This window comes from Eptatretus burgeri, chromosome 3 (assembly GCF_056783735.1).
Source record: "Eptatretus burgeri isolate ZD-2024b chromosome 3, Ebu_testis_v1, whole genome shotgun sequence".
NCBI classification, from domain to species: domain Eukaryota; kingdom Metazoa; phylum Chordata; class Myxini; order Myxiniformes; family Myxinidae; genus Eptatretus; species Eptatretus burgeri.
Genome location: NC_140963.1, coordinates 6,655,070 through 6,681,509, shown reverse-complemented (window position 1 = coordinate 6,681,509; position 26,440 = coordinate 6,655,070). Strand labels below are relative to the sequence as shown.

Sequence of the window (26,440 nt, the reverse complement as noted above, 5' to 3'; positions counted from 1 at the left end):
AGAGAGCAAGCAGATGAAGAACACAGACAACTGGACAAATCCATGGAAATGGATTGCAGGAGAGAATAGAGGAGCTGGATGGAGGAGAAAGGCAGAGAGGTGCAAGATGTATAGAATAGGAATGATGCCAGGATACTATACAGAATAGTGTGAGAACTTAGTATGAGCAGTGACACCTCAGTATCAATAAAGGACAAAAATGGCAGAATATTACGAACAAATGAAGAGCAGGATGAGAGGTGGAGGGATCACTTCAGTGAGGTCCTCAACCAACCCATCCCGTTCTCCACATTCACAGTCAATGAGGATGAGATCCCACCTTCGCTGGGCATCAACATGGGTGAAATTAGCATGTTAAAGGTCACAAGAGCAGTGAAGAATCTGAAGAACAACAAAGCCCTTGGACTTGACGAGATTCCAGCAGAACAGTTGAAGCATGATAAGAACGTTGGTGCAGAAAAGCTCACTGACCTCTTCAACAAGATCTGGACAGCTGAGGGTGTGACAGATGACTGGCAAAAGGGAGTCATCATCGAACTTCCAAAAAGGGTAATCTCAGCTCCTGCAACAATTGGAGAGGAATCGCATTGTTGTCAGTACCTCGGAAGGTTTTCTGCACAGTACTTCTTATTAGATCGAAGGTGGAAGTTGACAGTGCCCTCCCTTCAAGAGGAGCAGGCTGGCTTCAGGCGTAAAAGGTAAGGCAGTGAGCAGTTCTTCATGCTCAGGAACATCATCGAGCAGAGTTTTGAATACCAGAAGCCACTTGTCATCCACTTTGTCGATTTCAAGAAGACTTTTGACAGCATCCACCAGCAGTCTCTCTGAAACACCATTCACTACTATGGCATCCTTCAGCGGTACATTAACATCTTTGATGCCTTCTACAACAACTCCAGCTGCAGTTCCAAGACAAACAAAGGCACGACTGTCCCCTTCGACATCTTCAAAAGAGTCACCAAGACTGTATCCTGTCACCCTTCTTGTTTCTACTGCTCACGTTGACTTCATCATGAAGAAGGTGATGGTTGGTCCAGAATTTGGCGTACCATGGCAAAAACATCATCTGATGGGCCTGGACCTGGAGGAGGGAGACAGGTTTGAGAGTTCAGACCTGAGATGAGAAAGATGTTGTTTCCTGGCTCTCCTCAGGGTAGACACACACTTGTTCCGAGCATTGTGGAAGGAACTGAGATTGGCTTCAGTTTCATTTTCCTTCCATGAGGTGAAGGCAAGTTGTTTCAGGACAACTGCCTCGCCACAAGTTTCAATGTTCCATGGGTGGGAGGAAGAGTCGGACAACTGAAGACGAGATGGGATAAATCTGTGCATGAGAGAGATTAAATTTCTTTGAAAGCATTCCCAGGATGAGTTGATGTCAGAGGAAGTAGAGATGGGAGACCAGTCTCGAAGTTTGATGGCTGCTTGAAGTTAGTGAAATGCCATACTTGACATTTCACGACTTGACATACTTGACAATGCCATAATTGACCTGCGTGAAATGCAATACTTGACGGCGCTGACTGGTTCTCTAAAACAGACAGAGAGATGTCTACTTTGACAAGCATATGGTCAGATGAACCGATTGAAGCGGAGAAAGAACAGCAGATATTTTCTGGGAAATTGGTCAAAATCAAATCCAGAAGAGATGGAGTACCGTTGGTTGAGATCCGGGTCAGGAATTTGACAGTTTTTTTATCAGTCCCAATGAGTCACAGAAATCCTTTGCTGAAGTGCCAGGGGGGTGAGAGAGGTACCCACACCAGCCAACTCACATGATGGCAATTGAAGTCACCACATATGAGGAAGAGAGAGTTGGGATGAGAGGATAGAAGTTGATCCATGTTTTCGGTGAGCAAGATGTAAATGGAGTCATCACTGTTTGGTGGACGGTCCAACACACATATAAACAAGAGGTGGGAGTGGAAGGGAAGCCGTAGCCAGAGGTATTCCTGGGGGTGTGGGGGAGTGAGGGCAGTGCATGGAGAGTGAGGAATAGTTTTTGATGAAGAGAGCAACTTCGCTGCCAGGACGAGGCTCAGGTCTGTCATACCGGAGGAGGGAGTAACCAGGGAGAGAAAGTCGAGAGTCAGAGGCGTGTTGAAGGAGGAAAGTTTCTGTTAAGCAGATTATGTCTGGTTTGTCAGTGGAAACCTCTATGGAGAGATCAGTCAGGTTAAAGCGAAGGCCCTGGATGTTTGAAGTCCACACTGTGAAGGAAGAGGGAGGGCAGGAGGCTTTGGGTGCAGGGGAAGGGAGGGGGAGGGTAGTGTAAGGGAGGAGAGATAAAGGTAGTGAGAGTTGACAGTTGATGACAGATTGTAGAAAAGCTAGGCGAGAGAGTCGGATGAGGAGGAGGACAAAGGGTGAGGTGGTGAAGGGATGAGTAGCAGTTTGGAGTAATAAGAGAGGGGGCAAAGGGAAGTAGGAGATTGGAGGAGGTGGAGGAATGAGCTGAAAGAGAAAGGGCGGGGGAAGGAGGCAGGTTTGTAAATGTGAAAAGGGGCAGCTTTGACAAGGGGGAGGAACGGGCGAGATTTGAAAGGGATGGGTGAGGGGGAAGAATTGAAGGAGAAAGGTGTGAGGGGGAAGCGTTGAGAGGGGAGAGAGAGAAGTTTGCTTTGAAGAGGGAGGATGCGGTTGATTTGTGAGGGAGGGGTGAGAGGGTAGCTTTTCAGGAGAAGGGAGATGATGAGAGCAGGCACAGCCATGGGGGAGGAGGGAGAAGGGAGAGGTGGGGAGAGGGGAAGGATGAGACTGGGTAGAGGTATTGTGGAGATGAGAGTGGGTGGGAGGAGGAACAAAAATGAAGGGGTGGGAAGAGGGGGGACAGGTTTGAGAAGGGAGATTGGAGAGCGAGATTTGAAGGGGAGGGTGAGGGGGGACATTTGGGGAGAAGGGTGAGAGGGGAGAATTAATGAGAAAAGTGTGGGGGAACTTTTGAGAATGGTGAGTGGGAAGCTTGGGGGGGGGTGAAGTTTGTTTTGAAGAGGGAAGCTTTGACAGACAGGGGAGATGATGAGAGCAGGCACGGTCATGGAGGAGGAGGGGATAAGGGAGGGGTGGGGATAGGGGGAGGATGAGACTGGGTAGTGGTATGGCAGAGGTGGGAGCAGGAACAATATTTGAGGGGGTGGAAGAGGAGGAGATGTGATGAGAGGAAAGCGAGTGTGCTGAATGAGAGTGTGAGACATTTGAAAACCATACAGATTGGGATATCAGAGGGGAAACTGTTAGTTAGGCAGAGGACACTGGAGAGATGATAGGATGAGGGGCAATATGGGAGGAGTAAGGAGAGGGTATGACAGAGGAGGAGTTAGGAGGAGGTAGATTTAAGAAGGTGGAATTAATTTGCACTGAAGTTGGAAAAAAAAAAGAATGATTAATAATGGAAGATGAACAATTGTTGCAAAATGGGATTTTTACAATTTGTATGTCAGAGATTCGTTTAAATACATTGTAAGATGGATGGAATGCAGAAGAATTGACAGAGTTGAGAAAGGAGGCGTTGTTACAGATGGAATTTGTACACACGGGATGAAAGAAAGGTCGAATTGAACACAAGATTTTGAAGAAGAACTGGGTGAAGCGGGGAATTTGAAGCGTTGTAAGAGACCATTTTGTTGTTGTTGTTGTTTTTTGAAAATTTGGGAAGGGGGGAGGGGGGGGAGAGTAAAAGAACAGTATGAAGAAAAGGTCATGAAGGAATGTGGTGAAAAACTTCACGATCAGAGTCGGATTGACAGAGGAGAGAAGGAGGAATAAGAGTCGGTACAGGAAGTCACGTGGTCACGTGGGGTTTCAGCTGAGAATGGAAAAAAAAGTTTTTTTTGTTGCATTTTTTATATCTTATCACGTGCAACAGAGGGTATCGTTGGGAGGGATAGAAGGAAGGTGGAGGGAAAAGTGGTGAAAATAGAAACTGATGGTAATAAGAAGAGAATACAAATAAACATGACCGTGCACCTAGATGGGAATTACGGGTAGGCCTCAGGGAAAGCCGATATGACAAGACCGACAAAAACTCACCAAAAAGCACAAATTTTGAAACGAAACCGAACTAGGAACACGCAGTAAACACGGAGGCAACAAAATAAACAGTCAAAACGCGATAAACAACGACCGGAAACTTATCTTTGAGAAAGTTGGCAGAGACCCCCCTGAGAGAACCAACCGTCACCTCAAAAAGAAAAACAAGTCCTACGTTTAAAAACGTATGACGTCATTTAGTTGTCGTGTTTTGCAATACAAGGGAAACTTGGACACAGAGGAAGCCATGAGCCATTACAACTTGTGCCATTTCCACACCTCACTCACTCGATCTGTCGATTTGATGAAATTCAACGTAATACCTACAAGTCCTACATCCGGTTTAAACGCTGTTTCGATGTCACAATGAAAATTCCACAAAAGGAATTTAGCCATGGCATTGACATGCAATCCAATAATGGTTTGCCCTCTACAGTACATACTGTCGGTTATTTGGTGTACACATCACATCTGTGGACAGGCCAGCCAAGTGGCAAAATTTTCTTTCATCAACAGACGTGAGGACTTGTGTCGTCGATTGACTAAGACTCGACGTTTGCTTCTTTTATTTTTGCAACTTTTCCACTTTAAAATTTGAACACTGCAACTGTTCAAGACAATGCTATTTTGGGCATTCTCTAGGGCTTATGTAAGCAGCTTTTAGGACCTGGGTGGAGATAATAACTACGTGGATGTGACGCAACTGGAAGGATCGAAGGTGGAATAAGTAATTGGTGCCACACTGCCTTGGCTGGATACACCAAGGAGACTTCATCGGTTTTGACATTCTGGATCATGTATTTTACTTCTTTGTACCATTTGTGGCATTCGCTGATCATTGGATATAAAAATTTGGCAGTTCATTAACTGACATAGTTAGAAAAGTTCAGATTTGTAGTTATGAACCTTTTTACCGAGATTCCAGCTTGTTGGGTGGGATATTTATGATGCTAATGTTTTCAGTTGAAGAACCACTTTGTTGTTATGACTCACCGTGTCCTTCTGGAACACATACACTGTGACCACGGCCGAGCAACACTGAGAATTGGTACTGGCTCAAAGGCTCAATGTTGTGCTAAATATACGTCGGGATCTTTAATGTGCAGAGCAGGTGCGAGAGACGGGACAACCAGATTGGCGTTGTAATTGTGCGTCACCCTCATGGGGGGAAACAGAACCAAACACAATTGGGAAACCTTTTCTATTCATAGTACAATCAATTCATATCATACTTTGTGTTGTGTATCGCACAGCAATGACGTGGGCGAAAGTCAAGTGAATGTACTTACAATCTATGATTGTTGGTTGTGCTGAAGAAACAATGAAATCTCGTGAATATCGACAAATTACGATGCAAATTTGAGGGAAGGATAAAACAACCAGTCAAGTAGGTCTATCTGCAAAATGTCATTCCACATTGACCCTTTCCTCTGCTCACCACATGCCGCAGGAATTCCAATGTGGATAAGAAAAGCTGGAATTTCAATGGCTTGTGTTGCTTCCGGCAACGACTTAAAGCCTCCCTGCAAAGGAATTTTCAACGTGTAACATGCTCTATATACCAGAGGACGACCTACTTTGGATGCCTATTTCAGACTACACACCCACTCGCTGCATTTATCACTCGCATTTCGGTATTACCGCATTGTCTTGGTTATGCACTTCCCTCGGTCAGCCCATCTTGCCTCGTGAGGCTCGAAACTCCAAAGACGAATAGGGTGTGAGTAAGTAATCAATTTATCTTCGAGATAGGATGAATTCAAATTTTCCAATTGCTTTTCTGACATCATTTGACCATGGTGGTATAATGGTGAGGTTAATGAATTGGAATCCCAGAGGTTGTGAATTCAGCTGGCTGAACGTGGCAATACTGTATTTGGAATTTATATTTAAAATATTTGGAAACCAGGCTCATCCCAAGAGATTTTCCAGGTGTTGTATTGAATTGTTGATTTTAATTTTTTTTTAAATAACACTGTGGAGGACTGAGGAGGATTTACCCAACAGGTGCGGTGAAAACGTGGTATTTGGGGAAAGGGGCCAAGCCCCCCCCCCTTCCTGAAGTGGTACGGTCATGGGGAGCAGAAATTAAGTTAATGGCATGGTCCTTATGTTTCATCAAGAGTTTGGTCTGAATCGGGCTGTCGGTTTCTGCGAAGATTTTTTAAAGAGGCGAAATTCCCTTTCAGGCTGTTGTCGGAGGTGCATCTGGATGGGGAGCACAACCCCATGAGACCTTACTATTCTGACGTATTGTATCAAATTTGGTCCGTATCGGTCATGTAGTTTGTGAGGAAAGTATGTTTTAGTGAATATGTAGGATTATGGGAAGGGAGGCCGTGGTCCCGTTTCCAGTGGTGATACGGCCATGGGGAGCACAAATTTAGGTTCGGACATGGTCACAATGCCGCATGTCCAGTTTGAGCTGGATCCGATTGTTGGTTTCTTCGGAGAAGATTTTTGAATGAAATACTAATAGTTGGGGAAAAATCCCCTCTTTCACCTCCTTTAAATGTGTGTATCTAGATGGGGAGCGCAACCCCATGAGACCTTGCTTTCCTGATGCTTTGGACTAAATTTGGTTTATATTTGGTCCGATAGTTTTTGAGGAGAAGATCATACACCGGGACCCACTCACTGAGATTATTTCAGGGCAATAACCGAAAAAACCAATCCCAGCTATAGCTTATTAGTGTTCTACCTGAAGAGGTAATATATCTGTCCTGCCTACTCTGACTTACATGTTGTTACGGTTTTCGGAGACCCCGGGGAGGCACATAGCAACACATAACGGATCCCTTACATAGTTATATCTGTAATAATTTTGTCTTGCTAAATTACCTCTCCCCTCTTATCTGTGGAAAGGGAAATGTGTTTGTTTGTGGAGAAGATTCAAACCCCTTTGTGATTCCTCTCCATCTAAATCCTCTTTGTCTTTCCCTCTCTTCTTATCTCTCTCTCTCTCTGTCTCTGTCTCTGTCTCTGTCTCTCTCTGTCTCTCTCTCTCCCTCTCCCTCTCCCTAACTCTGCAGCACGTCCATGCATGCCTTGCAAGTTGATATTGCACTCAAACATTACACTCGTCATCACAACCAACACCACAAAACCACCATCACAAATCAAATCCACCAACATCAGCATAAAGTGGCATGGACCGCAATTATGGATCCAATCAAGAACATACCAGCACAGCACGAGCATGCAGCACCGGCAGATGAGCGGGCCTGCAGTGAGATGTCAACGCTTGATGCTCCTCCTTGGCCATCAGCTCCACAGCGGGTGTTAGGCTTCGCCAATTGGTGTCGCCTAGGAACAAGGACGGCACGCGCAAAGCTCAAGCTGCACTCGACCCCTCCTAGTGACCTTATAAGCCTGTGGATCGAAGAGCTGACAGCTTGCGCGTGTCTCGGGAATTTCATGAGCCGAAACTGAACCTGCGAGGACGAACGGGCTGGTGAATGTGGTGCAGCAGAGAGCTGAGAATCAGGCCAAGCAGTGGAGATTCCCTGGACATGCCGGCTAACACACTGACTTACCCTTTCTATCTCTGGCTTTCCCTACTTCTAATTTGTTCAGTTGGAACACTCGAGAATGCTCAACAATTCAGCCTTCGTCCCGTTTAGGGCTGGGTTACTGACTTACATCTCACGCTTTCCTCCAAACACTACGAGCATTCACCTGCACCTCACTCTACACTGTGCACTACATTCTCTGCCCACCTCTTCTTTCTCTCCCTCCCCTTTCTTAAGTCGGCGGCCAACGTAAGCCTGCCGGCTTGTGTCGGGTGAGCACGAGGCCAACCCTATTGCCTTGATCTAATTTCTTCCTCTGTCTATCACTCTTTCTAATCTCATTTCCCCCGGAATGATTGAGGCACCTGCATGTGTTGAAGTTGTGATAAGTTTACTGACTAGTTCGGCTTATGTGCTTAGGTATACGAACTTTTTTGTGCGGCACTGCCTGCTTTAAATATGTGCCTTTGCTAATTCCTGATAAACTGCTTTCCATACTGCCTGATCGACTCTTTCCATTGGTTAGACCATCGTGTGTACTGCCGACAGGGAGTTCAATCCCACCGTTTTGTTATGCGTTGACATTAGCCAGCGTTCCACAAACTGTATCGGTTGGCCATTCTGATCGGTTATATTGGAGCGCTGGGGAGCACAGTCCTTATTTGGGGTGAGTAATTTGCTGGGAGGGTAAAGGAGGATTTGGAGCTGGACCCTACCTAAATTAAGCATCTCAGATGGTGTCTGTGGTTGCTTAGCAACCCTAGTGCCATGGAGTTAACTGCGGCTCGTCGACTTTAGGATCATCGGCCGGGAAGTGGGTCCGAGAAACTCCCCTTGCGCCCACGCAACCCGCCGAACCCGTGACAATATGATGCTACAAATTCGTACGTTGTGGGACGGGCAACAAAACCGATCGGTGACATCAATCATGAAATGAAATGAATAAGATCATTAAACTATTGGCCTCCAAGTCGAGAATACTCTATTTTTCACTCTGGAAATGAAACTAAAGTTGTTTAGTTGTTGTTTGTTTATTTTTAGATCCTCGTGGAGGATCTCTTAGTCTCACTCACATTGTTGTTCTTCATCTTCTTCTTGTGGATGTTTTTGTTTCACAGCCTACAGTTTTCATCGAAACTTCCTGAAACTTGGCATATATATATATATATATATATATATATATATATATATATATATATATATATATATGTAAAAATTCCCTGCGCAGACAGTAACCATCTCCGATTTTGAAAATTCCTCCGAGAAAAAAAGTTGATGTTAAAATATCTCCGCGAATGGAAATCACCTAAAAAATTATCTCCGAAACTCGGCAAGCTTTTTGAATTCTGTTTGCGGGAATCGAACAGGACATTAGCAGAGATGAATTATCGCACATATGATACATCACTATGACGTCATATCAATTTTTATGACGTCATTCCTATTTTTTGACATTTTTTGTTTCACAACCCAGAGTTTTCATCGGATCTTCGTGAAACTTGCCATGTATATGCAGAAATTGCATGCGCAGGCAGTAACCATCTCCGATTTTGGAAATTCTTCCAAGAAAAAAAGTTGACGTCATAATATCGCCGCTAATGGAAATCTCCTAAACCATTATCTCCGAAACTAGGCAAGCTGTTTGAATTTTGTTTGCAGGAATCAAACCAGGCATGAGGACAGATAATTTATCGCAAACTTGATGCATCACAATGACGTCATATTCGTTTTTATGACGTCATCATTAAGAGGACGAGCATCTTAGCTCATTTGAGCTTGTTTTTTTTCTTTTGGCAGACTTCAAAAAATGTTTTGTATGTGGAAGTAAATACATTTGTAGTCACAAATGAACTTGCAGTTTTTTTCAGTGATAATTCCAATAACTATATCTATCAATATAACTATCAGTATGTTGCGATCATTTTTTTTACATTGAAGTGACACGTATTTGTGTTTCTTCTCATCTATGGTACGTCGTATAATAATCCAGAATGTGCACCTGAGTCACCATGAAATCGGTCTCTCTCTCTCTCTCTCTCTCTCTCTCTCTCTCTCTCTCTCTCTCTCTCTCTCTCTCTCTCTCTCTCTCTCTCTCTCTCTCTCTCTCTCTCTCTCTCTCTCTCTCTCTCTCTCTCTCTCTCTCTCTCTCTCTCTCTCTCTCTCTCTCTCTCTCTCTCTCTCTCTCTCTCTCTCTCTCTCTGTGTCTCTGTGTCTCTGTGTCTCTGTGTCTCTGTGTCTCTGTGTCTCTGTGTCTCTGTGTCTCTGTGTCTCTGTGACTCTGTGTCTCTGTGTCTGTGTGTCTCTGTGTCTCTGTGTCTCTGTGTCTCTGTGTCTCTGTCTCTCTCTCTCTCTCTCTCTCTCTCTCTCTCTCTCTCTCTCTCTCTTTCTCTTTCTCTCTCTCTTTCTCTCTCTCTCTTTCTCTTTCTCTCTCTCTTTCTCTCTTTCTCTCTGTGTATCTCTTTGTGTCTCTGTGTCTCTGTGTCTCTGTGTCTCTCTTTCTCTCTTTCTCTCTTTCTCTTTCTCTCTCTCTCTCTCTTTCTCTCTTTCTCTCTTTCTCTCTTTCTCTCTTTCTCTCTTTCTCTCTTTCTCTCTTTCTCTCTTTCTCTCTTTCTCTCTTTCTCTCTTTCTCTCTTTCTCTCTTTCTCTCTTTCTCTCTCTCTCTCTCTTTCTCTCTTTCTCTCTTTCTCTCTCTCTCTCTCTTTCTCTCTCTTTCTCTCTTTCTCTCTTTCTCTCTCTTTCTCTCTTTCTCTGTTTCTCTCTCTCTCTCTCGTTCTCTCTCTCTCTCTCTCTCTGTCTCTCTGTCTCTCTGTCTCTCACTCTCTCTCTTTCTCTCTCTTTCTCTCTCTTTCTCTCTCTGTCTCTGTGTCTCTGTGTCTCTGTGTCTCTGTGTCTCTCTGTGTCTCTCTCTTTCTCTCTCTTTCTCTCTCTTTCTCTCTCTTTCTCTCTCTTTCTCTCTCTCTTTCTCTCTTTCTCTCTCTTTCTCTCTCTTTCTCTCTTTCTCTCTCTTTCTCTCTTTCTCTCTCTTTCTCTCTTTCTCTCTCTTTCTCTCTCTTTCACACTCACACTCACACTCACACTCACACTCACACACACAACATGGACAAACTTTTAACCACTTATCCCAGCTCTCTCTTTTTCATATCTGGCTATTTAAATTGGCACCATGTCAACTTGGCTGTGTGTTGGGACCTCTCTCACCACCCATGGCACTTCAGCAAAGGACTTCTGCGACTCCATCGGACTGTCTTAATCTGTGAAAAGGACAGACAGAGGATGTGCAAGAGCAGCAGAGCAGGTTTTCAGGACACGTGAGCTGATGCCGTCTGGTGGAGTCAGAGTAGAGGGTTCAAATAACCTTCTACCCTTCTCAGGTGCAAAGGACACAGAATCCAAGAGCAGTTGGGCATGACAGGGAAGGAAGGGTAGCGAGAGTGAGTGGTTGGGGACACAAGATTTGGAAGCAAACACACAATTGAAGCATTCGGCCTTTTCACGAGCGGAGATAGCGGTGATGCCATTTTAAGAGAGGTAAGGGATGGAAGGGGAGCATACAACAGCGACAGACTTAACAAGGTGCCACCAGGTTGTCGAGGAGGGAGACAAGTTTGGAAGTTCATTCTTGAGGTTGTTGTCTGACTCTCCTGAGAGTGGACACACACTTGTTGTGGGTTTTTTGTTTTTAATGTGGACACGTACTGTTCCTTTTGTCCTGTTGTATCTTGATCCATTCGGTGTTTTAGTTCTTCCACTAACCTTAACCCTGTATACAAAAACAAACAAACGCAAATGCACGAACCACCCAAAATTCCACCAGACTCCACCTTCAATTTGGGTGTAATCAAATCACACAATGCTAAAGCATACATAAAGATACAACAACTGCCCCCTTTTTAACTTCAGCAATGTGTGATTGAATAATTAGGGGTCTCGGTACTCATTTGTCGAGAAAAAGGAATCTTGAAAATTTCGATAACTAAATGACTTTTTCCCTTCTATCCTGTCTACAATGCAGTCTTTCGAAGACTTTCCAGGTAATAAATCTCATCATGCATACGAGAGTTCGTGACTAGCTTATCGTTTAACCGGTATTAAACTAACTCAATTTTATGATGCGATACATTATTCGGAGTCCAGAGAGGCAATTTGTCATTTAACAGTTCCCTGGCATAAACACAGATTCATCACTGATCAATTAGTCTTTGAGTATTCTTCCTTTCCCATCCTGGAAATCTTCAGGCCTTGTTAACCAGCTTTGTTTGTTCAGATGATGGAGAAGGCATCTATTCATCAACATGCAGATCGAGGGGGAACAGGTTGTTCAACTGCTGGTGTAATCTGAAAACAGTGTAGGTATTGCCTGTCCTCCACTTTCAGCAGAACCAGCTGGAGACAGGGATCCAGAAAGTGATGGCGGCAACTGTTCCGATACCGAATTGTCCAATGGGCCTGTCACATTATCAGGTTGTGAAAACGAAGGAGTACTCATTTACCGCGGCTGTCGTTGCTCTTCATGTCTCTCCCCCCCCCAAAGATACTCACTCGCACGTCAGAGTTCATAGGATCACTAATGAATCGAATGATAGTCCCAGGTACCCAGTGTAGACCCTTTCCGAAATTCCGGCCAACATGTTTGACTTTAATGTAACATTGAGGCATATTCAAGGTTACATCGGAGCATCTTCACTTGCCGTTTTGTTTGGGTAGCTCTGAACACACTGAATCACATTAGCTCCGCAACCTAAAGTGAAGGGAGGTGATATCCCCCCCCCCACTGTTTGTTTGGTTGTCTATCTGTTTGTGATCAGGATTTCTCAAAAAGTTGTCGACGGATTTGGACGAAACTTTGTGGACAGGTTGGGTGTGTCACACAGATTAATTGTTTTGATTTTTTTTGTGAAGATCTGGATCTGGATCCAGATACTAGACATTTTAAAGTGATTCTTCATCTTGGAGAGATTGGGCTTGAAACGATATATATCACAATATTTTGTTATAAAAACGTTATACAGCACAATATGTGAAAACTTGGTGGATGAGTTGGGTAGGTGACGAGTGCAATGCGAATGGATTTTGATTAAGGTCTGTATGCAGATCCAGGCGATCAGTGGGATACAAAATGTAAACTGTTCAGTTTGCTGGAGGTTTGCGCTCCACTGAATGCTGTTCATGTGTTTTGTTGTTTCTTTAGACAGACTACCAACTGGCCCTTCCGGTGACAGTATTGCACGGTGGCGCTGACTTGTTTACATGCATCATCCAGATGTTCTGCAGATGCACATCTGGAATGATGTTTTCGTTTTGAAAACGGCAGTGTCGCTTTGACCGATTGTTCTTTGCAATTTGAAACGCATGCTTTTGTGTTTATTGAAGACTGTCAGCAGTAAAATCGACAAAGCCTTGATCTGGACAGTTAAATTGTTTTTCTTCCTTTTCGGCTGCTTCATCAACTCGAGCAACAGCCAAAGCTTGCTCGACTGTTCTGTAATTGGGAAGCAACGTTTTCCCGGTGGGCTGACCGTATACTCCCCCAACAAACTTCGAGCGGGAGATTTTCTGTTTCCAAAAAAAACCCCTAAATTCCGTTTCATGTTATCAATGGGGAAAAGAAGCTTCATTTGGGAACTTGCATTTCAAAAAAATACAATTTTCCTCAAGTCTCTGCACCCCAAATCCTGTGTGTGAGCATGTTGGATGTTTCCTCATTCGTGCCTCCTTGAGTTCCCTGTGTTGTTAATTGTCTTTTCATCCACTTTTCCATGTTTTCCGATGCCCTGTTGTGGTGTATTATCAAGTTATATCCTTGTGAGTGTTGGGCCTAATCTCCAAGGCGTCAGCTGGTGGGCATGCCAAGTCTGTCTCGGCTCGGCTTTCTTTATCCTCGGAGCTCTTTTTTCATGTTCCTCAACTAAATCTTATTTCCTCCTTCTTTGCTTAAAACAAAAAAAACTCGTCACTCGAAAAAATAATGACCTCAATCTGCCTGTTATTTCCTTCCTTCATTCTTTATCCCTTTCATTCTCAATACTTTCTAATTGAACTAACATTCCTCCAAATTGAACGCATTTGATTCTAACACAAAATTTTTTATAACTTTTAAATAATGCTTCATTTATAGAAAAAAAATTCTTCATCTCTCCCTGGCTATATTATATTATCATATCTGTAAATCAGGAATATCAACATGCTTTTCTTCTTCATATCTATCTCCTCTTCTTTCTTTTCAGTTTTCTTCCCAAACATGTTGAATTCACAAACATTCGGCTCATTGAACTTCCCTCCATATCTACAGCAAGACTTTCCTCGGTGCCTCAATAACCCCACATTTTACCCCTCTCGTGATATCTCTAATTGTGTGTCTGAATTGGGGATCATTAGAAGTCCAGTCTGCAAAGGTTGCCTGCACATGACCATCAACTCCCCGTCACCTCCAAACCCCTTCAACATCAATACCCTCCCCCTCATCATTTGCACGCCCGCATCCTCCCAACCTCACCCCTCCTCTATGTCCCCCAATTCAGTGTTCCTCCATCTCATTTCCCCCATCCCAGCTTCCTGCTCATGCTGCCGCTCCCAGCTTCCCACACACCTTGCCCAATCAGACCTACCTCCCCACCCCACCCCTCCCAAATCCCCTCACCCCACCCCTTCCATATCCCCTTTCTTTACCCTCTCATCTTCCCCCTCACCCCTCCCACTCCCAGCTTCCCATTTGCCCCATTTCAGATTTCAGATTTCCACCCGGCCGTGCCACTCCCCTCACATTTTTCACATTTTCTCCATGGCCCTACCCCCTCTTAGCTTCCCCCCCCCACTATAACCTCCCAAGTCCCCCCCCCCGTGTCAACCTTCCATTTCATTTCACAGCTTCTGCCTCATCCCACCACCCCCTTTCCAAGGTCACCCACACCCTCTACACTTTCCTGCACCATGCCAAGAGTGCCTCCTCACCTGTCCTTAACTATGTTGACCTCCAACATGTGAGGCCTCCACAACAACCTGACAGATCTCTAAATACAGGATGCTGCTGATAAATCAGACATTATCTGCTTAACAGTGTCCTTCCTCCCACAACACATCCCTGACTCTTTCGTGTCTCTCCCTGACTATATTATATTATCCGGTTTGAGAGTCCTGAGCCCCCATCCTGCCGGCAGCGTTACAACTTTCATCAGGAACTCCATTTCTCATTGTGTACTGCTCTTGGACTTCCAAACCCCAGGACGACCTTTGGCTGCCACTTCCCCTCCACTCCCACCTCTTGTTTGTCTGTGTGCTGTACCATCTTCTGAACAATGACAACTCCATTTACATCTCTCAGCCAACATGGGCCAACTTTTAACCACCCTTACCCATTCTCTTCCCTCGTTTGTGGTGATTTCAATTGTCACCATTCCAATTGGCGGGGTGTTCGTCCCTCTCTCACCAGTCATGGTACTGCAGCAAAGGACTTCTGTAACTCCATGGGTCTGTCTTGATCTGTGAACTTTCTGACTCAGATTTACCTTTGATTTCAAAATAATTTGATTACCCTCAGAACGACCTAACAGAGAAAGAAAGGTTTTTTTTCAAAAAAAATGAAGTGTGCATGTTCAATTGAAAGCGCCTGCGGACACGCCCGCCCCCCGGGCAGGAGTACCCAGGCCCACCAAACACAAATGGCCGCTTTGCTTCCAGGGAGTGAAATAAATGTAAAATTGTCAAGGCTAGCACAATGATCAATATAGTAATCACCAGGATGAGTCACGAGGTGAGGAAAGCGTGGGATTTACCGCACCGCCTCGATGGCCTGTTGTTTGCTGATGTGGATAGATGCGATAACAATAGACACGAATAACAATGCTGGGAAAAATGGGCACACCCCACCCAATTGGTCGGTGTCACGACCAATCGACGAGTAAAGGGAGAAACACTGTCTGCCAAAGTCTGCCTTGTGGCTTTTCACCAATCTCTAGCCCGAGCATGTTCACCAATCTCCACCTCTGGGTCTTCTCCCCCCTCCTCACATCCTCCCCCGATACTGCACTGCCGAGGAACCACTCGGCTGTATATAGCAGAGAACAAAGAGATGACATATAGTGGCCTGCAAAAGTATTCACCCCCCTCCAAAATTTTCACCTTTTGATGCCACCTGAGCATATTTCATGATACTTTGAAATCAAACTTAATATGTAGAGTCTTCACAAACTACTCCAAAGTGATAAAACTAAAAAATGCAGATAAAATTTGAATAAGTTTGATTGACAGAGAAAATCAGATGATTCCCAGTTACATACAGTAAGCATTCAAACCCTTTGCCGAATGAACCCTAAATCACTGTAGGAGTAAATTATTTTTTTTGAAATGTTACAAAACAAGTGTAATACGTTTCTCCTGTATGTAATCAGTGGTTTAACTTAAACATTAATCTTCTCCACTTATCTAAGGAGTTTTAAGGTGCAACTCACTTGGTCAACCAACAAGGAAAACATGAAGATCAAGGAGCTTTCCAAAGAACTCAGACATAAAGTGGTGGAGAATCACCGTTCAGGAGAGGGTTATCAAAACATTTCAAAGTCACTCCTTATCCCTTTGAGTACGGTGAGATCCATCGTTAAGAAACGGAAGATGTATCATACCACCCAGACTCTACCCAGATCAGGTCGCCTATCCAAACTCAGCAGCCGGACAAACAGGAAACTGGTTCAGGATGTCACTGTAAATCCAACAATGACTTTCAAAGATCTGCAAGGCTCCATGTCCCAAGATGGGGGTCAGTGTTCATCTCTTAACAATATCCTGTTACCTTCACAAAGCTGGCCTCTATGGACAGGTGGCAAGAAAGAAGCCATTGCTGATGACACAACCAAAAACTCGTATGGAGTTTGTGAAAAAGCCTCTTGATGATACTGCGGGAATATGGAGAAACATTTTGGGATCAGACGAGACAAAGATTGAAATTTTTGGTCTAAATTCAAAGTATTACGTCTGGCGCAAGCCGAACACTTCACATCACCCAGACATTATCATCTTTTTATCACCAGACTTGACCTTGTACTGATAAGCATGGTGGTGAGAGCATCATGTTATGGGTCTGCTTTTCCATCAGCAGGAACAGGCAAGCTTGTCAGGATAGAAGGGACAATGGACGGTGTAAAGTACAGGAGAATCCTTGATGAAAACCTGCTCGAGTCGGTCATGAATCTGAAACTGGGTCAGAGTTTCACATTTCAGCAGGAAAATGATCCAAAGCACAAAGCTAAAGCCACACTGGAGTGTCTGAATAAGAAAGTAATAAATGTTCTTGAGTGGCCCCGTCAAAGTCCTGACTTGAACCAAATTGAACATTTATGTTGAGACTTGAAGAATACAGTTCATCAACAATTCCCATCAACCTTGGCAGAACTAGATCAATTTTCACATGAAGAATGGACTAATATTTCACCATCTCACTGTGAAAAGCTGGTGGAGACCTACCGACAAAGACTCAGAGCAGTCGTTGCTGTAAAAGGTACTTCCACCAAGTACTGAATGAAAGGGCTGAATACTTTTACAACCAGTGAATTTTGATTTGTACATGTTATTTGCAGCTATTCATGACTTGTGACCTCCTTCAACTATAACAGTGTTTTGTTTGATCTCTTAAGTTATGAATAAAAAAAGTTCATTTGGAAAAATTGTTTCTTCATCATTCGTAATTCATCTAAATGTGACATTTTTAGTTGAGGGTGAATACGTTTACTGGCCACTGTACCTTACCCTAGCTACTTTAACCTTCTGTCTGCCTTGCATGCAACCTTCACCGCTTACCTTAAACAAACACGTAATACAGTGAAAGAAGTTCTAAAACCTGTGTTGAGCCTTCATGTAAGTGTCACCCCGTCCTCAACAAACAACAGTAGGTTAACAATGAGGTACTGTCTCATCATCCCAGCGTAATCTTCACCACCACTCATTCATTACCTCCATTTTGTATAATCTTTATGTGGGATAGTGCGTTTTGCTCATAATAATTTGTGTTCTGTCAGCCATGACAACAAGGAACTGTTACCCTAATAACGTTGGCTTGATTCATTCATTCATGTGCTGCACCTGGCTGCTCGTTGCATCATATATTTGAGCCAGCTGTGCCGTTGATGTTGGGCCTGTATAGTTTATGACAGGAATTTGAAATTTGACCAGAGAGTTGACAATCATATCCGATTCTTTGTGAAAGACATCGATTGGATCTTCAACATCCACCAGCAACTATTACAGCCAGAAAAGGTCACTACCTTACCCAAGTTAATAACCCATTGGACGGACGGCACACTCATTGTCGCGATCCACTATCCGCGTAACAAGTGTGATAGCTTCATCATCGGGCTGGGAATCAAACTCAGACGTTTGCTCAATGATGAGCAGTATGCTACCTCTGAGCTATCCCAACAACCATTTAGCTCAATGTATGCCTCCTTATTTGCTCAACTGCACAAAAAAAAATCAAATCATAATGAAAAAAAAAAGAAACAACTCGCTTTGGTAATTCATCCAATTAAATGGCCGTTAATAACCCGCTTCGGGATGCTCAAGATCGCTGACAGCACATCGGTTCTTCAGTCAGTTGGTTCTCTTTGAGTCAACACAACAAGTGGGTTCTCTTTACGAAAGCAATATTTAAAATAAATTGTCGATACTGCTGCTTCTGTTTGATTATTTTAAAATCCCCTTTTGAATTTTGTTTTTTTGTTGTTGATTGGATTTTGTTGATTGGTCCTCACAAGGACCAATTGATTGGATCCGGATGCAAGAATTTTTTCAGTGATTCTTCACCATTGAGAGATAGGGCCAAATTGACATATAGCACGATCTCTCTCTCTCTCTTTCTCTTTCTCTTTCTCTTTCTCTTTCTCTTTCTCTTTCTCTTTCTCTTTCTTTCTCTCTCTCTCCTTCCATATTTTTCTCATCATTCTTTATTTCACCCAACCCACACAAACTTCTCCACGACTTTCCTCTTGTATCCCTTTGTGTTTATCGACTGAGTTCAGTATTGTTGATGATGTCGTCATTAGAGGGGCATCTTTGGAATAAATCTACAGCGTTAAAGTGTTTAAACTACCAACTATGTAGCTGACTGTCCTGACACGTGTGCCAATATTGTGCTTTGCAGATTTTGGGCTTAAATTTTTTTTGAAGACATTTAATCAGTGTACTTTAATTTGTTTGTTGCTCTTTTAGTGAATTTATTTACCTCCTTCGATTTTGTGTCGATATATCAACGCAAATCACAACACCTTTTCCAATATTAGTCATGATATCCACAGGCATTTTTGTGTATTCTGCTCATTAATCTTCTCTGATATAAACCAACATGTCGTACTTGACGTCCTGCGGCCCACCTCTGTCGGTGATTAATTCCCACAATTTCTCCCCCAACCCCACCCTCCCCATCAAATTTGCAGACAAAGCCAGTGGCCTTCACCGTGAGGACCAACGTCTCGTACAATGGCTTCCACGAAGAGGACGTTCCGATACATGGTGCCGCAGTCTCGTTTGAGGCAAAAGACTTCCTGCACATCAAGGAGGTGCGAACATCTTACCTGGACAATTCTCCACTGCTTTAATGAGCTTCGAACCTGAACAGCTCTAATTTAATAAGTGATGTTTGTGTCACTTTAGAGGATTTTCGAATCATGTGACATAAAATTAATTTGAATAAAACAATTTAAACAAGCTCACTCAATAGTCAATATGAACACGAATCGGACAATCAATGGAAAGACAAGTTTCTCATTTTACCGTACTTTGGCTCTGAATTCGTCCTAATCGCACGTGCGTTGAGAGGAGTGAGATAAAAAAAAAAATTTTTACTCTGTCCACCTGTCTGGCAATCAAACAAAATTGAAAATCATTCCAAGCACGAAAATTACTGTTCTAGTGACGTTATAAAGGACACAAACAACAGGCACGAATCACTAAAGTATTGTGTTCGATAGGGTGATGTAATAGACACTGCGTCAATTGTGGTGCATTGCAGAATTAATTTATTTAAACGCCTTTAAACCTCTTTAAATAAAGCCTCCATCTCCTAAACTGCGAATTGTTTTATTGTTTTATTGTTTTATAACATCATTGTTTTATTAAAATCGAGGTATTATACTTGAACACAGCACGGAGTAGGCCAGGGGTGTGTTCAGTTATCAAGCAGCAAGCTACCGCATGACAAGCCAGCCATTCCTTATCAATGGGGTTCTTGCTTAAGGTTGGATGGAGTCCTTGCTTAAGTGCTTAAGCCACTTGGCGAGCGTTCTACAACAAACGTAGTAACTGAAAACACCAGTGGTGTTGGCTTTACGGTTAAGGTGGCTGGCATTACATCTTCGGGTCTTGAGTTTGAGCCCCCTGTCGTGTCGTTAAATAACACCACGTGGGTTGACCGAGCCTTTTCATCCTTCCGAGGTCGGCACAATGAGTACCAGCTTACTGGAAACAGGGGTCACTGCATCAGCAGCACAGCCACGTTTCCAGCAATCATGCAACTTGCAGGCACCGGCTGCATATGAGCTAATAACACTGCATGGGGTATCGTGTTCTAGGCACTCTCTATTTTTCTATTTTGTATGCTTCCTTCAACAATTGTGGCGAATAACGTATTATAGGTCGAACGCAAAAAAAACTGGTGATCGATTAATTTGCTAATTTATTAATTCATGGATTTCCTTCCACTTGAGCAATAAGCAATGGTTCGCCAAACGACCGACAAAATGACACAGTGAATGCACTTCCACTGTGATCACCTCGTATTTCTTCACGAAACCTATTGTTTGTTTTGAGAAGGACTTGGATTATTATGGCCAAGTCACGAAGCCGTGTGCTCGTGGACGTCTATGATGGGCTAAAAGTATTAATATTGGGCTTTCTCATAATAATTTGGCCACTGTGTTTGTTTGTTTTTTTTCTTGTTAATTTCCGGAATCCTTTGGATTTCGGCAATTATGTTGGTCGGTTGTGTGTATCATTCTGTGTGTCTGTCTGTCTGTTTTTCTGTGTGTTTGTTTACCCTGTAGCAGCCAGCAATCATGACCAAACTGGGTACAGACGTCGGCCATGGTTCAACTTAGACACTTGTCGTTTTTGGTGAATCTAGGTCAAAGGTCAAGGTCAAAGTCGACGAAAAACCGAAATTCTTATTTTCGCAATAACGTCTGATAAAATGGTCATATCGACTTCAAACCAAATCCAAAATGTGCATCTTCCAATACTGCATCCAACCATATGTCTCATTGGGGTGTCATACCAACACCCTACTTAGCGGTCGGGTGTCGAATGTCAGGGAGGTCAGGTCAAAACTTTCAAATTGCGATAAAAACGCCATTTCAAGTCCGATTGACTTCCAAGTTATGATCATGACCAAACTAAGTGCTATAACTCATTAAACAGTAGCACTATCGACCTATAAGAACCAAATTGATTTCCAGGTTTTTGTTTTTTATGAGATCATGGAGATATGACAAAGTTATTCTGGCAATTCCTTGCTCAACGAGCAATTTCACTTGTTTGTTTGTTTTTTAAAACAATAGTTAGGGTGGAGAAAATAAATCAAATCTAGCAAAAAAAACAACCCAGATTTTTCTATTTTTATTTTGGCACTTGCTTGAACCACCGTTTAAACGAGAGCGTACATCATGTTTGCCATCAAAATGAACGAAATTTTGTATCACAGCTTGGTTCAGCTATCTCCATACCCACGTGAATGTTTCTTTTTAATTCCACTACATTGGTGGGACGAGGACGAGTTGCTTTCAGCCGCCAATTGGGATAAGATCCAAGCACACACAGATAATAAAGATCCAATTCAGAGAGTTGATACGAGCGGATCACCACCTGGCATCAATCAACACCTGACCTTTGCTTCTATAGTTTTACAGCTATGTGATCCTAAGGAACCAATCGTTTCCGAAATTCTACACGCCAACAAAGAATCCGTTCTTACATTGCAGAATTGGCGTATTTCAGTGTGACTTGTGATACCCGCTCACATTGGGAGCCATACATACTGTAAATTTACGTATAGAGAGAGGAGCAGGCTCTTCCTGCCACCACGAAACCCCAGGACGAATAATTTATTTTCATGCCTAAAATCTTCTCTTGCACTAAAATCTTCCCTGGATACAACCAATAGTTTTCCACTCATTCCGTCCAGCGGTTCAGGAGTGTGCGTCAACTCAAACTCACGTAACTCACGTTTTCTGCGATTTGCCCAATTTCGTCCAAAACTTGCTCATGTCTAAATCACAGGAAAACCGAAACTCTGATTCGTGTTCCTCTAACACAATGCAGTGCATTGATTACTGCAACTCCATGTCAACAGGCTTGCGTGCTTCATCTCTCAAGTCCTTGCAACGAATTAACAATGTGTCTGTAAGATTTGATCGCATCACTTTAATCCTCAAAGCATTTCACCGGAGTATAGCAATGGATATAGGTTTTTAAATCTTCCTGATGACCTCCAAAGCCAAACGCAAATCGGTTGCTGCCGACATTTCTGGACTGAAATACATCTTGCACCCCTGCAAAAAAAAAAACCTGTGATCAATCGATGGGAATTCCTCGCATTCCTCACAACCCCTGGTGGTCGCTCGTATGGGGATGAAGACTTTTGGTGATCGTGCATTTTTTCAAGTGTGCTCGTCAAATGTGAAACTCTGAAGCATGGACACGTCGACGAGATCCGTTGATTCATTGTGGGAAGCTGGAGGGAACATGATGACGGGCGCAGTGTACGATGGAATTTTGCGATTCCCATGCCCATCGTTTGAAGATCGAATATCGTGATCGCATTAACTTTTGTGCTTTGATTTATTTGATTTTTTTTTTTCCCCACCACTTTTCAATGTTAACATACCTGTAAATTGAGTACATTTGGTGCTCAATTAGAGCTCGACGAAGCACACTGATTCCTTGCACCTTGCAGACCGTTTTAGAGTGTGCATTTACCAGATCTTCATCAGACTCGGTATTTAAGAAACATTCGCCAGACCCGGTGGTATAATGGTTAGAGCATCCATTCCGAGTTTGGGAGGTCAGTGGTTCAAACCCCCGGCCGAGTCTTACCAAAGACATGGGGAATAACGGTACGTGCTGCTCGCTTGCTTCACGTTCAGCATTTAATAGGCTAAGAGCACAGACAGTCAGTCTCCATATGTTGGCATCCATGGGGAGGAGGACATTCCTCCTGGGGAAATGCCCCGCTGAGTGTGGTGAGAAAGGTGGCGTCATTGTTGTGACGTCATTGGTACCCAGAGTTCCCGAGGAAGTGACGTCCCTCCCCCCAAGCTCAGTGTCCGTGTTTTCCTCATTTTGCAGTCCTGTGTTGTATGTCGTATGCTCATCCGTAAATATCCACGTGTGTGAGAGATGCGTGGCAGGTCAATGACGAGCCTTAGATCCTGCATAACACAAACAAAAAGACAACAACCTTAAAATGTGGGAAATAAGGAGGCGTAGGAACGACCAGGCGTTGAAAGATATGTGTGTATTTGTGTCGAGTATGTGTAGACGCCATATACGTATTACTTGAGGTTATTATCCCCACGCTTTTTTGGGGGGAAAAAGGGTATATTTAACGGGGCGGGGGGGAATTAACTGAAAAAAACAATGAAAAGATAGCTTGATGCCGGTCATCGACTTCACTCTCGTTGTTCTTAATCCATTGATCGCCAAAACTCCTCGCCTGACTAATGTTCGTGTAACTCCAAAAAAAAAACTCCCAATAAAGCAAATCGTTTTACGTCATTAGTTATTTGATTACAGAGTTTAAGACCACTGACGATGAGTCCATCTTGATGCAATCTACGCTCACTTGCCACACACAGAAGTATAACAATGACTGGTGGATCGGTCGGCTCGTCAAGGAGGGCTGTGAGATTGGCTTTATCCCGAGCCCGGTCAAGCTGGACCGTGTGAGGCATCAGCTGGAGCAGCGAGCCCGCCAGAGCCGCTTTCACGCCGGGTACGATATAGTCTGAGTCTGAGGTGTGTTGTATCACATGGAAGAAACGTAATGAGAATTATGAGTGCAATGTGTGGAGCAATTGTGATTTCAATGAAAATGGCATCAGGTAATGGAATGATGCATCAGACTTGCTTTGTGGTATCTACCTGTGGCTGCTGATGAAGTCTCTTGAATGACCCACAATATCATGAATCTTCTTTTGATACACCTGTCAATAAACTAATATGTTATTTTTATGTTGGAGGGGGTACGAATTAGCTCACATATTATTGTTACTTTGGAGGGGGTACGAATTAACTAATATGGTATTGTTACGTTGGAGAGGGTATGAATTGTCTTGGACATAGGGATTGATATGAAGGTGTAAATTGTTCATGTCCTCTCTGTAAAACCAACCAAGGTACACAGACAAAGTAAGAGAGGGTGCATATGGATGAGTCTTCGTTCGTTTTTGGCCGATAAACACCCCTTGTGGCCTGTCCACTCGGTACAAGGTGTTCAGCATGGCACCTGTCATTTCAAGGACCCCCCACCCAGGGCATGCTGCAATTGGCGCACTGCAAGATGTTGTGTCATTGGTTTGGGTGGCGCTGGTGAGAACACCCCCATTCATTTGATGTCACGACAGTGGTGGCGATGTGCCACCTCATTGCCCAGTACCAGGACATGAGCAAAGAACGTTTGAAAGCATGGTGTGTATTCGTGTGTCTGCGTGGTGTGAGTGGGATGGGGGGAGATGTTAAAAGGCCATACATCGACCTGTTCCTGCTCTTCCCGCTCTTTTCTCCCACACTTTGCGACTGTCCTCTTGTTCTCTCGGAAGCTGACTCTCAACGTGGGGAAATAAAGTTTTGTCGTTGCCGGGGGCGGTTATACTCTCTCTGCCCTGTCACCCTGCGGTCATCCCCCTGCCTCGTTTTGGGGATATGCCCACCTGTCAATACCTTGCCTGTTTTTTCCTCTTTGTGTATGTGGCGCCCTAGGTCGTTTGCCTGTTGGTTTCCTGTATGCATTAATTTATTTATCTTTATTCATTGTTTCAGTCTACCTTTTGTCTTGGGATTCTATGTTTTCGTCGTTCTGTATCCTGCGTATCCTTTCAATACACTGTTATTCCTGAAGTACACACGTTGCCTGATGACTGCCATTATCTTGCGCGTTCCAGAACCATTTTGGCCCACTTTGGTTAACCCCAGAAGGAGATAGAATTCATTAAAATTTACTTTAAGAGACCTGTGGGATTTGAATTCTGACCGGGAGAAGCCACGCTATCCATTTGAGTGTGATTCCATTTAATTATTGATCATTGATCTTTTCCAACCTCTTTTTTTTTCTTGCATAAATATTTTTTTAGCTCACAGAAGAGCAAGGAGACGGATGTTGAAATTCCAACACACTGACAATGGCGCAGTCTCCTTCTTCTTGCGCATGGCAGCTTGGTTGCCGGGTAGCTATCATTTTATTGGGGCGCGACTATGCCGCCGATGCTGTTCCCCCATACCAGTACACTGGTACTCATTTTGCAGACCTCAGAAGGATGGCAGGCTGAGTAACCCAACCTGGTGTTAATTCATTGGCCAACGGACCTCGAACTCAGGACCCAAAGATCCCAAGCCAGCTACCATAACCAGGAAGCTAACACTAAGCTTAACAGGGCTTGGCACAACAAGCAAGGGAATGAAAGAACAGAAAAGGATGAGAGAGGAGGAGAGGAAACACAGTAAACCGCAAGGAAGACGGGGTTGGGTTCAGTTAGGTCGGATTAATGTGGGAATAAAATATCGTGAAGGATGGGCGATGACATAATATGTTAGTGCACCGTTTACTTGAAGGCCTAGTGGTAATAGTAGGATCGAACAATCTCCAGATAGCAGTTCCACAAACTCAACAGTTCCACAGTTCTTTTTTTTTCTTCTTCTTCTTATGCTGGCAATGTTTCCTTGGGATGTTTTCAAAGATGTTTCTGGATTGGCATACTTTTGATAACATCTCTCGTGAAGGTGTTATAATCTCGAATAAAGAAAGTTGATCGAAAATATCTTCGATCTATGTATTACTAAAACTCTCATCATGTATGTATTTATGTATATGTATGTATGTATGTATGTTCCCTAAATACAGCCAAAACGGTACACGATAGCACAAAAATTTTCGGGCCACCTTACTCACCATTCTCCTGCGGTGTGCAGTATCAACTTTCGTTCAAATCGGGCAACGAAAAAAATTATTAAAAAATCAATTCCCGATTCAGTCAAGTACTCATCGGGAGAATTTGATCAATGCAAACAACCTCAGCGGTATAGTTCCCTGGAGCTGTCTTTATTATTATTATTATTATTATTATTTTTTTGAAATGATTTTTTTTTATCAACCTGTCACAACGGGAACCCAACCGGTTCACGGGTCGTCTAGTAAATGATAAAGGTGAATGTCGCAATTCTTGTTTTTTTTTGGATCAAACGCCTGTGCCCAACATCCAGAAAATCGAAGAACAATTTCATATGGAATTTGGAAAGAACAACAAGAACCTGCCACAACGTCGAGCGTGCCAGTTGTATCCAAGGTTCTTTTTTTTCTTTCCTATGCAGACATCTTTCTGCAGCCATTCAATCTTGCTCCTCTATTCAAGCACTCAAAGCTGAAGGGGCTCTCGTTGTGTTCCTCACGATTTCTATTCATGAACCTATTTGTACGTCTGTTTCCCGCCTGTTCTCGATATTACCTTAAAGTCGTGTCATTCTTACAACTGAAACATAGCTCTGAGATAATATGACGAGAAGGAAAAAAAAAATAATTAATTAGATCATTACTGTCATTGCTTTTCTTCCAGTTTCAGGTCTTTAATTGCTGAAACGTTGGGGGTGACCTCGTTCATTGAAGGTCCTCAAAGCGAAGAAATCCACTGCTGGATCTGTGTTTTTCTGTTATT

The 26,440-nt window shown here is 43.4% G+C and overlaps 1 protein-coding gene across 5 annotated transcripts in view; it reads left to right on the top strand.

Moving 5' to 3' along the window:
• LOC147029343 (voltage-dependent L-type calcium channel subunit beta-1-like) overlaps positions 1 to 26,440 on the top strand; it is a 333,734-nt gene that overhangs the window by 191,519 nt on the left and 115,775 nt on the right. For all 5 annotated transcript variants that reach the window (XM_085872338.1, XM_085872336.1, XM_085872337.1 and 2 more), the window contains 2 exons: positions 18,959 to 19,081; positions 23,372 to 23,508. In XM_085872338.1, coding sequence (XP_085728464.1) covers positions 18,959 to 19,081; positions 23,372 to 23,508 — 260 coding nt within the window. The remainder of the gene's footprint in view (positions 1 to 18,958; positions 19,082 to 23,371; positions 23,509 to 26,440) is intronic.